Source organism: Talpa occidentalis, unplaced genomic scaffold, assembly GCF_014898055.3.
Source record: "Talpa occidentalis isolate TD23 unplaced genomic scaffold, MPIMG_talOcc4v2.1 talOcc4.15, whole genome shotgun sequence".
NCBI classification, from domain to species: domain Eukaryota; kingdom Metazoa; phylum Chordata; class Mammalia; order Eulipotyphla; family Talpidae; genus Talpa; species Talpa occidentalis.
The window spans coordinates 17847213-17862137 of record NW_023601543.1 but is presented as its reverse complement, the minus strand read 5'-3'; the positions used below and the strand labels follow the sequence as shown (position 1 = coordinate 17862137).

General features: G+C 35.4%; 1 protein-coding gene across 3 annotated transcripts in view; it reads right to left on the bottom strand.

Moving 5' to 3' along the window:
• The window catches only part of TENM1 (teneurin transmembrane protein 1), a 734894-nt gene that overhangs the window by 162318 nt on the left and 557651 nt on the right, over nucleotides 1-14925 (bottom strand). For all 3 annotated transcript variants that reach the window (XM_054695568.1, XM_054695569.1, XM_054695570.1), the window contains 3 exons: nucleotides 12300-12485; nucleotides 10323-10346; nucleotides 8333-8479 (listed from right to left, as the gene is read on the bottom strand). In XM_054695568.1, the coding sequence (XP_054551543.1) occupies nucleotides 8333-8479; nucleotides 10323-10346; nucleotides 12300-12485 (357 nt within the window). The remainder of the gene's footprint in view (nucleotides 1-8332; nucleotides 8480-10322; nucleotides 10347-12299; nucleotides 12486-14925) is intronic.

The window sequence follows — 14925 nt, the reverse complement described above, 5'->3', positions numbered from 1 at the left end:
AATGAAAGTTAAAAAAAAAAAAAAGGATATGGGTTTCTTCTGTATGTGATCAAGTCGTTCACTATTAAACTTTTACCTGTTAGATGTATGCCCTTGGTTGAAAGGAGGCTTAAACAGGGAAACGTGAATGATATAGTGGAAACCCATATTAGATTCTCCTAATTCCTGAAATAAATTTACAAATAAATGTCCGTTTTTACAGAAAGTACCCATATTACCCACCTTGTAAAGTGACAGGTAGTTTGTGGTAGCGTATTCAGAAGAATGTGGAAACATATGTAGATTGGTTAATATTTGCCAGGTGTAGCCTTAGGTATTTCCACATATATTATTTCATCTAATCCTTGCAACCATCCTGTCCCTCTGTTTTATAAAGGAGGGGTAGGTAAATGTGGTTGGACAGTTGGAAGCTATGTGGAAGTCATGAATACCCAGTGTTCGGACTACAAATCATACGTTCAACATTGTCTTCTAAGCAGCATTATTGTACAGCAGGTCCTTGATCAATGGCATTCTGTTCAATGTCGTTTCCTTATAACATTGATGAGAGGAAAAATCAATGCCTGGTTTGGGACCACTGTTTGGAGTTTGCACTTTTCCCCATGTCTGTGTGGGTTTCTCTGGGTACTGGTTTGTTCACACAGCCCAGAAATGTGCATGTTAGGTTCATTTTGTGTCTCAACTGTCCTAGTCTAAAGAGAGACAAAGAGAGGGAGAGAGCCTGTGTGTGTGTGTGTGTGTGTGTGTGTGTGTGTGCGCCGTGCACACACATTTCTGTGTGTGTTCCCTGTGATGGAAGGGCGTCCTGCTCGCAGTTGGTTCCTGTCTTACACTCTGATCTTAGGCTCAGGTTACCCAAAACCCTGAATTGGAATAAATGGGTTGAAAAATGAATACATGAACGAATGAGTGAAAATTATTGTTTAATATTTGAAGTGTTTTGGATCTATTTTGGTGATGTTTCTGTAACCAGAAATATACCATGGGGACTTAACTCATTTATATCAACTAGCCTGTGCTAAGACTGATTTCATTATATGTTGTTTCACTTAAAATCTCAGTTTCAAGAACCTATGGATGATGGTAACTGAGGACTTACTACACTGACTCAGGTTATAAGACTTCCAAGTGCTGGCTATATGTAGGTGTTTAGAATCATGAAGTGGTTAAGGTCAAAGAACTATGCTACTTTGATTCTAATCTTGACTTTGCCACTTACAATTTATCTAATTCTGGAAAAATCAGTTCAGCTCTTAAATTCTCCATTTCCTTATCTACAAGATTGGGTAATAATAATATGGACACTACAGAGTTGTAGGGTCACATGCTATAATAATTATAAAGAGCTTTGCACAGTGTTTGGTATGTAGCTAGCACTTGTGAAGTTAGCTACTGACATTAATGAAATTCTAGACTGTATAGACTACAAGAAGTCTAGGGATAGCATCTGAGGTATAGACACCAATGGTCTAGTCTGGCAGCTTAAAATGCCCAGATTCCGTCCCTTTGAAGGTGCCTTATCACTGGCCAAAGGACAATGAACTTCTGTGTAGCATATTTGGTTTGTAGGGATGTGTTCATCTGCTTGGTTAGGTTATCAGATATGTAGGAGCCTATGTGGCTGTAAATAGATACTGATGCTACAGTAAATGTTTATTCATTCACATTCAGAAATTTAGAAGTTATTATGATTTGGACAGGGGTTGGATTGAAGCTTAACCTTTTTAGCATCTATAAGATGGAGGGTCTACCAAGCAAATTAACAGTGAAAAAGAAATTGAAGACTGATCACTCCAGTGACTCAGTTAAACAAAATCTTCCCAGGCATTTCAGAAAACCATAAACAATGGACTAATTATAAATCACTTATAAATCTTTACTGAAGCAGGCCCCCCTACTAGGCACTCTTGTTAGCTTAGTTGTTGTTATACATGTTGAAGGTTAAATGACTGCATTTCCTTTGGAAATTAGTCTATAACTCATTTTTTTTTCATTTGTTTAGGCTGACTTTCACCCCAGGAGTTTGCTGTATTAGTAAAAAGAAAGTGGGAGAGATTCAAGTGCACTCAGCATTTGACCTCCTCAAATCATTGTTGTTGCTATAACCTCATACAATTTACTTTTTCTGGGTCAGGAAAGTAAATTGTTTATATGCCACTAATGTTCATGTTCTCCCTACTTGAAAATGATTGCCTTTCTCACAATCTGGTTGTTCTCTCTCTCTTACCTCTCTAACCTTACTTCCCATTATCCCACAACCCCCACTTCCCAGTATTCCTACATTGGGAATGTTCTTCCCAATATCAACACAGCTCATCTCTCATCTCCTTCAAGTTTTTACTGATATACTACTCCAGTGAGACTTCCTCTAATCACCTTACTTAAAATTCCACCCCTGTGCCACACACCCTACCCATTTTTCCTGCTTAATTATTTTTTTCTCCAGCACACCATCTTCAGTCACATATTAAAAAATATTCTTGGTTTATTGTCTCACAACTAGAATGTAAGCTCCATGGAAGCAAGGATTTAGTCATATATTTACTGCCATTTCCTCAATGACAAGAACAATCAATGTGTGGCTCAAAGTAAACATTAAATAAGGATTTATTGAGTGAATAAATGGTTGTCCTAAAAGTCCTATCTCTATGATATTTGTAAATCTACAGTCAACGAATGCATCAAAATATGTTATAAATAAATCTTTCATTGATATCTCATCTTTATTACCCCTTTTAAATTCTTGTATTTCAAACATTATCTCACTCACTTTCAACACTGCAAAGTAGGCAGATGTCAAGTATTATTAGCTTTAGTTGGTAGATAATGTGACAGATTCAGTCATAGGGTGGTTAACTGAGCTATAAAGTTTAGATTTTTCAACTTCCACTTCTACCTGGATTCATTTGGCAGATTAGACTCTCACAACTCAATGATCCTTTAATAAATGGATTGTTTGGGATAGTAGAAGGTATGGTCAGAAGAGAAAAATTAGGAATATTCTTTCTGATGCTAGGTTTTTTTGTCCCAGTGAAGTCTTAATGGTAAATGTGTAGAAGGCGTCTGGACCTTAAACAAAGCAAATGTTATCAATTCATTGTTCCTTCTATTTCATTTTCCTATTTATTAAACACTGCAGCATGCTGGTGACATTCAAAACATGAGGCTTATTGATCCGTGAGTTTATATGTGTTCATAATTCACCCATGGTGCTGACTTCTAGATCTAGAAACACTACATCATAAAACAGACTTGCAAATAGCTATTGTTCTTAACTAATGGTGACTTGTTATGAAGAATGATTCCTGGAAGACCATTCTGTTTTAGGCAATTAACTTATTGATTTTACCGATGAATATGAATATAGACCACGGGAAGAGTCTGTATAAGAGAAACTTAGACAAACATGTGACAAATACTTAAAAGATTGGGGAGAGGGGAAGGCCATTTGATTGAACACACTTTTTCTACATCTTTTTAACCTTTTTGACAATCTTTCCATAACATCAGAATCACTTTCCTTCCTCTGTAACTAGAATAATTAAGAAGTAATCTTATTTTGATAGTTGAAAATCGTATAAAATAAACTTTGTTAGAAAAAGAAAAATACTGGATGGTCTCACTCATAGCAGGAATCTAGAAAACCTAAATAAGGGACCAGGAAAAAGAATAACTATAAGAAAGAAAATATCAAAATCAACAAATAACTATGAACAAGAGACATTCTATGGGGGTTGGGGGGCTGGGAAAGGAGGGCTTGGGGTAAAAATAAGGGGGTTGTAATTGTATGGGGAATATAAAAATAAAATTTAAATAATAAAAAAAAAATAAACTTTGTTCTGTATGATCTGGCCAGGGATGACTTTTATATTCTCCCACCAATCTCTCTTACTCATTGTATTCCAGCAACAATGATTTGTCTTTCACTTTCACTTCCTGGAAAAGCTTAGTACCTTTCTATCTCAGGCCATTTGTACAAGCTGCTCCATCTGCCTGACTCCTATGAGGCCTCCGTTACCACCTAGTCTTGGTTATACATGTTTACAGTACTATAACATTTTATAGCATTCTTTACAGTGGTAAATCCAGTTATTTGTGTCACTTCTTGTTAATATCTATCTTCCTTATTACACCATAAACTTCATGAAGGCAGAAACTTGTACTGTTTTCCATTTTTTCCCCAGTGCTAAGAACAATACTTGACATGAAGTGGGATTGAATGAATGGAAAACTGGGTACTCAATATGAAATGTTTAGCTGAAAGGTAAACATTCAACTTAAGTAACTGGCATCAATGCTATCCAATAGAAATTTCTCCATTGATGAGAACCCTCTAGATCTGTACTGTTCAATACAGAGGTCACATGTGTTATGTGACAGTGAACTAAGAAAGTGTAACCAAGAAACTGAATTTTTAATGTTATTTAAGTTAAACTTAAATAGTCACATGTGGCTAATGGCAATCCATCAGGCAGTGCTGATTTTGATATCTCCAAAGAGATAGATGGTGGATGGTCCTTAAATTAAGCGAAACTATTTAAAGAAGTTTGAAAATTTTATGAAGTCCAATTTATTATTTTTTCCTATTGTAGTTGTTTTCCTGATTTTAAGTTTAAGAAGCTTTTCCCACCTTAATAGCTGTCACTTGTATTTTCTCCTAATTGTATTTTAATTTTCTTTTAACTTTAGCTCATTAATCAGTTGGAGTGCTTTTATTTATTTTATCCTTTCAGAATATGTTTTGGATTGAAAACCCAAGTTTTTTTTTTTCTTTATAGTTGTCTCGGCACCATTAATTTCATAATGCTTCTTTCCCCCCACTGAGTTTTTGATGTTGGTTTTATAATATACTAAATTTTTATTTGCACTGGAATGTGTTCCAGAGCTTTTACTCGGTTGTATTGATCTGCCTATTCTTACATTAGTACCACTTTGTTTTGATTATCCTAGCTCTAAAATATTCTTTGATGTATGATGGTTCTAACTTCCTCACTATTCTTTGCTTTAGGTTATTCTTTGCTCTGATACAGTTAATATAACGTCTGTCCTCTTTTTCTGATGTCAATTCATATGTGTATGTCATATATGGCATTCATATTTTCCAAACCCCAAATAAAGACAAATGAGAATGTGGTCACCAGGATGTTAAATTAAATCTCTGCCCCCAAACAGAGGGTTGGCATATGGTAGGTATTTGTTGACTAAAGTGATAAATGAGGTCAAGACATTTGATAGGCTTATGGCTATAATTCATTCTTATATATATATATATTATATATATATATATATAATGTACAAGAATGCTTTCATTTTTATTTGCATACTAACAAAAAAATCCAAAGGTTATTTGTTCTCTGTTTTTACTGGCCAGGGAGCTCTTAGGTAGCTTCTAGACTAGCTGTGTCACCCACATATTCAGTGCAACCCAATTAGTTACTAAGAGCCACAAAGCATTGAAGCAGAGTATAACTAAAGTCAAAGCTGTGGGAAGTATGAGTAATACTAATGAGTATTCAAAGCTGATTAGGATGCAAAAAAAATATGGCCATTCTTTAAGTATCAGCTATAATGTGGAATAATCAGGTAGCAGATACTTGAAGCAACTGCTTAAACATGATTTTTTTTTTGACTGAAAAGATTTCTTAAGAAATTCATTGTAAAAATTAGGACTATTTTTCCCCAAGAGGTTCAACTGGCACTTTCTGACTTAATTAAAACACACACACACACACACACACACACACACACACACACAACACTAACAAATGTGCAAATATTAACCAGTGGTCATATTCATCTAATTGAATTCAATCATTCTGCATAGTTGGAGAGCTGAGACCACCAAATAAAGGGTACCCAATGTATTCTTAGTAAAAACATTTTAACAGTACAAAAATGGAACTGCTGTCCAAAATCTTAGACAAGTGGCTTTCAGAGGTTATTGAATCCATCTTTCCATCTCAAGGTAGAACTGAATTATATTTATCGTCAATGTCATCTTAATCCTATTAAAGGAAAAAAAGGGTAATTGGAGCTCTTAAGGAACCTTCCCTCTACTCCTCAAAGAGACGATCTAAAATATACACTGAGCTCATATCAGGGTTTTGGATTGAGATTTACATAGACACAGTTTTAAAGGACTCTTCAGAGTTCAACACACATTCCACAAAGTCTTCTATGCCTTTTGGATCTACATATACCACAGGTATTGAGAATTGACAATCCATCAATATTTAATTGATTCATTCATTAAACATTTTTGACTGCCTTGCGGTGACCTTCAGGCCATAAAAAATGTTAAATAGTCAATTATTTCTTATCAAGCTGAATTTTATTAAGACAGGAAGCTTATTTTGACCCAAGCTTAATGGCTTCACTGCATAAGTTGTAAATGTCTTTCCTGAGCATAACCTTTGAATCAAACATCAACTGAGAAATCTGTATTACTAGCTCAAATCTTTTTTCTGGAATGAGACAGTGGACCTAGGTTTACACGCTGGCTCTACCATCTCCTTGTTATATGATCTTGAACAAGTTAACTTTTCTGTGCCTTGGTTCCTTAGTTTGTAAAGTGGTTTTAATTGAGTTCTTATCTCATAGAGATTAAATGAAATAATTCACATAAAGCACAATTCCTCATACACAGTAAACACTACATACAAGTGAGCTAATATTGTTACTAATTATGTTGGGCATAGAACTATGGACTCTGGGTCATGTTCAACACGTAACAAGGAAACCATATAGATAAGATATAATTATGTGATTGATTGTATGGTGCATTTGATAAGCACCATTGGAGATTGGGGGGTAGATGTCAAAGTTTTCCAGGAGATGTGGTTTGAGTTAGGATTTAATTGATGGACAGAGATTAATGGGTATGGAGAAGAGGGGAATACCATGAAAAGGGGAGGATAATGGAAAGAAAGTAAAGGAAGGTGAAGATAAGTATTGGATGGCCATAAAAATCAAGCAAATAGCTGAACAATCTATCATTTAATGGAAAATCTCATTCTGGCTACCCAAGCAATTTTCCATTTAGATAGGTGTTAAACAGTTCATTCAGAAAATGATGTTATTCTAAGTTGTGTGTGTGTGTCTGTGTGGTGGGGGGTGAGTGGTATAGTTTATCGTCTTTTAGTAGTTCACATGGATTGTGTCATTTAATACTTGTCCCAAATCAAACAAAGCAGAGCTAGTATTTGAACCTAAAAAATCTAACTTCAAAGTCTTATGCTCTTAATCAAGAAGTTGATTCTTAAAATTTATAAGGTTGCATATCTTTTTAAGGTAAACTGCTAGCCCAAATAAGTAAAAGAGGAAATTCTTACACCCAATTTGCTTCTTAAATTGTGATTGGTGCCTTATTGATAAGCCCCCAGGTTGGATTCAAATGACAAGGTATATAACTGTCTAAGCAGCCATCGTAGCCTGAGGAGTGAAATTTAATAATCTATTTCATGTTAAGCTAATATACAAAAATTAGAAAGAAATTTTTTGTTAATTTCATGTTTTCTTGAGAAGACAGGAGAAAGTGATCTTTTGTTTTTTGGTTTCAAGCTCATCCACAGGTGATTTGTTTATTTCGAGGCCTGTTTATACAATGTGTTAGATGCTTTTGTTTGCTTGACTAAAACAGAAGTGGTTACCCTGAGACCTTGTAGCCACATACGGTTTTTTAAGATATTACAAGTAGCTCTTGAATTACATATAAAAAAAATCTACTGTAAATTGTCTTGATGTATGTCCTCTGAAAGATGTAAAGTGTTACTAAAAGGTAGAGACACAAGAGGGAGCTCTAAATAAGAATAAAGAAAACAATTTCTTTATAAAAACAATATGTATAGTACAAGCTACATTATTAGCATTGGACAGTTTGGACAGTGGTATATTCATTTAATTTGGTATAATAAATGACTGAAGTATGGGAGGCAGCATGGTTATAGTAGTTAAGAAAATAGACTCTGAAACCCTATAGGTCTGAATGGGAACATTGATTCTGCTACTTTCCAGCTGTGTGACCTTGGAAAAGTCACTTACCATCCACATCGCAAGCATTAGTTTTCCCATCTATAAATAGGGAAAATAATAGTGCCGATACCTCATAGTGTTGCTGTAAGAATTAAATGAGATATAATGTGTAAGGAGTTTGATGTGTTGTCTGATTTTAGTAAATATTTAATAAAGGGAAATTTAAAAAATAATATGTACATATATAACTCAAAATGGTTATACTAAGGATTCCTAATTTTCACTCGTGGCCAGATTGCTCACCACTGCACCAGAGGCTGGTTTATTCCTTTCGTATATGAATGTTTTATAAATGACTCACCTCCATCATTGTCCAAGTTATCTCCACAAAGCATTTCCATGACAACATTGCAGCCTGTTCCACTCCAACCCACCTGACACACACAGTGCCAACCATTTTGATCCAGGGTACACCGCCCATTTCCAAAGCAGAGTCCTGGGCAGCCATCTGAAAATACAGCAGAGTAACAATCATGGAGACTTCAGAATGGGATTGGCCAACACTGATGTATCTGTCTATAGGGAAGCATGTAATCATCTCAGCTCCATTCAGATGAGGTGTTGAATAAATGGAAGAGGAGCTTGCTTCCTTACAAAATCTTCCCAGGGAACTTGTTATCCCTTACTCTACAGTGCTTTTCCTCAGAGAGCCAATTAAGCATTATTAATGCTCACCCCAATTCCCAACCTCTGGCACAGATAGGATGAAAACTCTGATCAGGACAAGAAATGTCTTTTTGTTCCTTTTTGAAAAATGTATCACCTCATCTCAATCAAACTGGATGGATGATGCTATATCTAGTTACAACCAATGAATTGGAAAACGACGTGGTTTCTATGAAGAGAAGCTTCCCCTAACTACTTCTAGCCTGTGTTGATTTTTTTTTTCCTTGTGATATATTGCTTCAGGACTTAGGTGTGTTGGTTTAGGGTCCAGGACATACCATTAAATATTTTCCAATATAGTGTCTTAGAAATGTGCTTCAGTTGTTTTACATCTATTTAGCTTTTCTCTTCAAGATTATTGATTTGGGGACTAAGGACTGAATATTTGACTTATTTGATATCTCTCTCAGAAACTACTGCAACATATGTCTGTAGTAAGTGTTCAACAAATGTTTATGTAATTAATGCATGCCAAATTTAGACTTTTAGAATTCTGGAGAATAACAGGAGAGTCAAGGAAATTGTTATACTTCAATGACTTTTAGCCACTGATAAACACAAACACTGACAATGGCCTCTATTTAGGCTTTTAATTTCTCAGGGATGCCCTATTCTTTCTACCATTAGTTCAGAATTAGGCTATTCCAAAGGGCACCTGTGCATGTGGGCAGATGAACAGAGACAGCAATAGTGACATATAGCTTTTGGAAATTTTCCCAGTAGCAATAGAGGACCAGATCTGGATTTTGCTGGAGATAGTCCAATCAATATTCTTTTCATTTTTTTGTCTTTGAAAGAAAATTTCACAAGTATAAAGAGCAAAAGAATGGTTGTTTTAAAATCTGTACAAATAACCCAGTGTTCTGTCCAAATGGTTTTTTCAAGCAATTATCAAAATTCCAGGGAAGAAAAAACTTTAAGATGACAGATGGCTGTAAGAAAGTGAACAGATTAAATATATGTATATATGTGTATATATAAAATATATGTTTTACACATATGCAAATTATATAATTTCTCAAGAAGCAATATAGGTTGAATATATATGGGTTTAAGAAAGGAACTTATCTAGTTCCATTCTCATTGATATACAATGGACAAAGAGAAATTAGGGATACTTTGGGACATATTCAACCTCTGACGATGAGGTCATGAAAGACATCAGGACATCCAACAAAAAACCCTTTCTGTTTCTATTAAAGACAGATCCCTGGGGGGAATGGGTGGTGGGGTACTTTTAGGGAAGTAATTCTGCCCTTGTAAGAGCAGGGTATAAGACTAAGAGCTTTGTTGTTATGTTAAAGAAAAAGTTCATCTGTCTACTTAAACAGCACTCATTTAATAATTACATATCTGTTTAGACACACACACACACACACACACACAATTCAACATAAAGACAAGGAAAAATAGTTTTTAAAACTGCTTATCATTTCATTTTACACCATGAAAAAAATGGCGATGTCGGGAAAACAAATTACTTTCTAGTCTATCATACCACGAACCTGACAATATTCCACTTAAGATTGCCAAGAGAAAAATGCCCCACTGACCCCTCTACTCCCACATGCATATTTTGTTTAAAATATTTTTCTGTTATAAAGTTAGTGAAAAAAAAATCTTACCTCGGACAGCATCTAAGTAGTGAGCTAAAAGAGGGGGAGGAAAAAGAGTGATTGAATGAATTTCTGGGAGACCAAAACCCTACAACATGTACTAATGATTTACCATCTGTTGCCTGGGAGGAGAATGGCAAACTGTGAACGACTGAAATGCCTGCAGCTCAAAAGTTGGTACACGGGCCTTTGTAGTTTGTGAATAATATTTTCTGTGGGAAAGATATTAATGGCTTTCCTGCAAGAAACTCTATTAGGCTTCCCCAAAAAGTGTCATATTTCATTAAAAGTATAAGAACTGCATTTTTACATTTCAGTAATAACTTTCATGAAAGAGTACTAGCTTGAACTTCTTATTAGTAATATCTTTAGAAGGAAGTACTGGAGTAACCACCTTTGGTAATCATCACAATATTTAAATCCTCTTATGTGAAGGCAATAAACTTACTGTAGTGCAAGAATGTAATTACTTAAGCTGCATCTGAATCTCACCCCTCACAACCTTTTTAATGAATCTTAAATATTTTCCACAGTCACAGAACAAGACTTACTGTACCTTTAGTAGAGCAGTAATGCAGTTTATTAAGATTATATGTTATATATATTATATATATTATACATTACTTTGGCAGGTTCCAACCATGTAACAAAATACTTTCACCTGAAAATGAAAGCTGTTGTATAGTCTGGTGGGGAAAAAAACCCACAAACAATGAATTGGGAATCCAGACGCTCATGCTTGCTTTTGTTCTGCATGAATTTTCTGTGTGGTCATAAAACGCAATGGAACACCTTGGGATGCACTTTCTTTGGATTAACAATGGGAATTGTACTTGGCACTCTCTATTTGCAACACACCAGCAGATATATGTATGTGTCAAGGATATACATTTATTATTTTTTATTATTTATTATTTCTGATTCCTTTTTTCAGAAAAATATGTCAAAAACATACATTAATTATTATTTATTATTTACATTTCTTTTTTTTTTCAGAAAAATATTTTATAAATGAAATCTTCATTGTGATGAGTCTCTTTTTTACCATGAAGACCACAGGGCAGATTAATTATTACATGGGCCTTCTCATACCCACAGACTGTTTCACAGGCAGCATCATGAAAATTAGTGAAACTAGTGACAAGGGATACTTCGGTATAAACTCTCGATACTACACAATAAACAATTTAAGACAGATGTTCTATTGATGGTAGGTCAGAAGTGTCTTCCTCATATACATTAAAGAAAGCCCTTAATGATATCGAATGGGCCCTGTTAAAGTAGTTGCATTGAATGAAAATGTCTCTAAGTGCTTTTAACTGAAACAACCTACACTTTTCAAGAAAAAAATAGGCTACAAACGTTACCTTCATAACAAAAACACTTCTCTTATTAAATAATGACATTTTATTCCAATGTATCATTTTTCATTTGAGTAACTCAAAGCACTGGAAAGCAGAAAATCTATGGAATTCTGAGGTAACGAGAAAAGAAATCCCACAAGAAGTAAGATATTAGCAACAGAAGAAACCTCTTAGTTAATGAAACTTTTGAACTTATCAAAAACCCTCTTCCTTCTCTCCTCCAACATCAAATTCTACAAGAAAAGCCTGATGATTCACTCACTCAACTGAGTTTACTTCTTTTTTTTTTTAAGGTTTATTTATTTATTTATATAAGCACTGGGTACCATCAGAAGCGCGGGAGGGTACTGTCAGAGACAGAGTGGTGAACAGAACAGGCAGACTGACGAAATACACTGCTGAGGGGAGCGGTGGGCATGGCAGGAGTGGTCTGTAACACCATGTGGGAACCTCGCCTGTGGCCGGGGATCGGTGGCCGGGGATCGACAGGTGGGAATGGAACCGGTGCTGCAGAGGCTGCGGGCAGCTTCACAGCACAGCTCTCAACCGCTGGGCCACCAGGGGAGGCCCTGAGTTTACTTCTTTAATCCAATTTACATTGTTAGAGAATGGTGGTACTTACCAATTGTGCAGTGATCGCCCTCCCATCCAGGGCTGCATTCACATTTTCCATCTTTGCATTGGCCATGCTCAGCGCAGTGAGAGTGACAGGAACGTTCTTCACATGTTGGCCCTACCCAGCCTTCTTCACACTGGCAAATTCCTCTTGAGCAGACACCATGGCTACCACACTCCATGGTGCAGAGCTCTGTGGGTATTTCAAAGAAAGCATGCATATTTACACAATTTGTTAAAACCAGAGTCTACTCTTTCTAATAGACATTAGAAATGTTTATATATATATATATCTTAATTTATAAACAAAATGTCACAGATATCTAGTTTTTCAGTGAATGTACAAGGTTGTCTGGAAAAAGATAGTTGTGTTCATATACAAAATAAACTCTAAGTCAAATTGATTTTGAGAAATCCATAAAATGATAATGGCATTCAAGGCTTAGAAATGAAGTCAATGCCAAATAAATATTAAGTGGGCTTCACTAAAAATTCATTAAAATCACAGACAATGTGGTTCAAGAAATCACAGGGGGGAAAACATAGTAAAATAGCATTAAAGAAGATAGGCTCTACAATTAGAAAGAGAACTTTCTAAAAAAACAATTCACAATATATAAAGAGTAAAGCTTTCAGTGAAGATAATAAACTGATTTCCCTGATCATACTAATAATATTTACATTTTTAAGCATTAAAGAGATTCCTGGCTGATTAAAATACATGGTCTATTTATCTTTAAATGCCATTCAATATTTAGCCAATATAATCAAGGTGTATATTGGCTCTGCTGAGGTTTTTTCTTCTATCTTCCTGACTTCATTGAGAAATTTTGAATATTAATAAAGCCATGGAAGTAGAGAAACCAATATAAAAACTGGAAAAGTCTCTTTCTTGATCAAATTTCCTTGCTGAAGGAGGAGAATGGAGCTAAGAGCCTATAGAATGCATATAATAGATTTTGGGTACAATTGGCCACATATCCTTGAAGAAAAAGAAGGTACTCTGGAAGCCAAGTTGTCTATCTTTTATAAGATAGACATAGTCTTAAAACAAGTCTGAAGTGGTTATATACATTCATCCACAAGCATTCTTTGAGGGGCAAGGGATGATGGAAAGCGTAGTGAACTTGAAATAATAATTCCTCTTCATAAAAGCTCTGTATTATAAGCAATTTACTAACATGCTTTTACTCTGCTTGTGTAACTACACAAAGGGAATGATCATATTTATAACTCGCAGGGCCACTGGAGTGATTTGAGCTACATTTTGGAGGTAGAACTAACAGGAGTTCTTCAAGATTGGATATGGGGAATGAGAGAAAGGAAAAATTAAAGTTTTGGCTGTCATTAATGAAAGGGTGGAAGATCAAATATGTTAACTTTGAGATAATGTACAGATAGCTAAGTGAAAATATCCATTCAGAAGTTGGATACGTGAATGTGACAGGCCAGGGCTGGAGATACAAAAGTGGCAGTCATAGTATTTTAAAGGCATAGAACTGAATGCTATCCCTAAAGAGAGAGAACAGAAGAGCCCCAGGAATAAGCCCCGAAGTATTCAATGACTTGAAGATCAGGAAGAAAAAAGAGTAATCATCAAAGGAGATTGGGAAGGAAAAGGCAGTGAGTCATAGGCAGAAAAGCAGGCGATTGTGGTGCACTAAAAACAAAAAGTGGATACTTTTTGAAGAACAGAGTAGGTACCTGTAAAATATTACTTAGAAGTCAAGGGAGGCATGAATAGAGAAGTACACACTGGGTTTACCAACATGGAAATTGTTGGTGACTTTAGGACATGGTTTATTCATAAAGTGGTAGTGGTAAAATCAGATTGGAATGGGTGGGAGAGTAAATGCAAAGCTATGTGTCTGATAACCAGATTGGAGGAAAAGTCAAGGGCTTAGAAAATACAAAAAAGGGACTTGGCCTTAAGTAGTTAAATCTTGAAGCAGCACTTACTCTCTATATCTTGGTTCTGAATCTCTGATTGATAATTTGGATTTATAATTTTAGTTCTTTGAATGAACCTGAGATTATAATTAAGCTTCCTTAATGGTTGTTCCTGAGATTGAACTGAAAGGATCCTTATAAGATTGGGGAGCTAACCTGGTCAAAGCCATTCAAGTCAGAGTTGACTGAAAGAATTAGAGGCAAACATTTTACATATGTTGCTTTATAAATATCAGGCATAGAAGAGTATATCATTCTGGGTTTTGCCTAGAAAAGTAATAGATGAATAGTAACAGCAGAAACAGAAAAGCAGGCTAGATTACCCAGAAGCCATCTCAATATAAATCTTGAGGCATGCCAAACAGAATTAAAATTTAAAAATCTGTATGTCTTAGCTCACAAGAAATAGAAATACTTAAGTGTCAGAAGAAAAGCAGATACTAACAGCCAAAGAAGTAACAGTATGTCCATGCAGTAATGACTTGCTTACTTGGGTAACCAAGGGGCTTGGATATTTACATACACAAAGGGAAAAGTGATGAGGTCTTTGAAACATTAAAGATGGAGAGTTGGAAGTCTAAATAATGCAGGGGCGGATCAACATGGCGGTGAGGAAACGCAGCAAGTAAGATCTCCCATTAAAAAAAGTTAATAGGGAGGAAAGCGGCAGGTCCCAGTGAAAA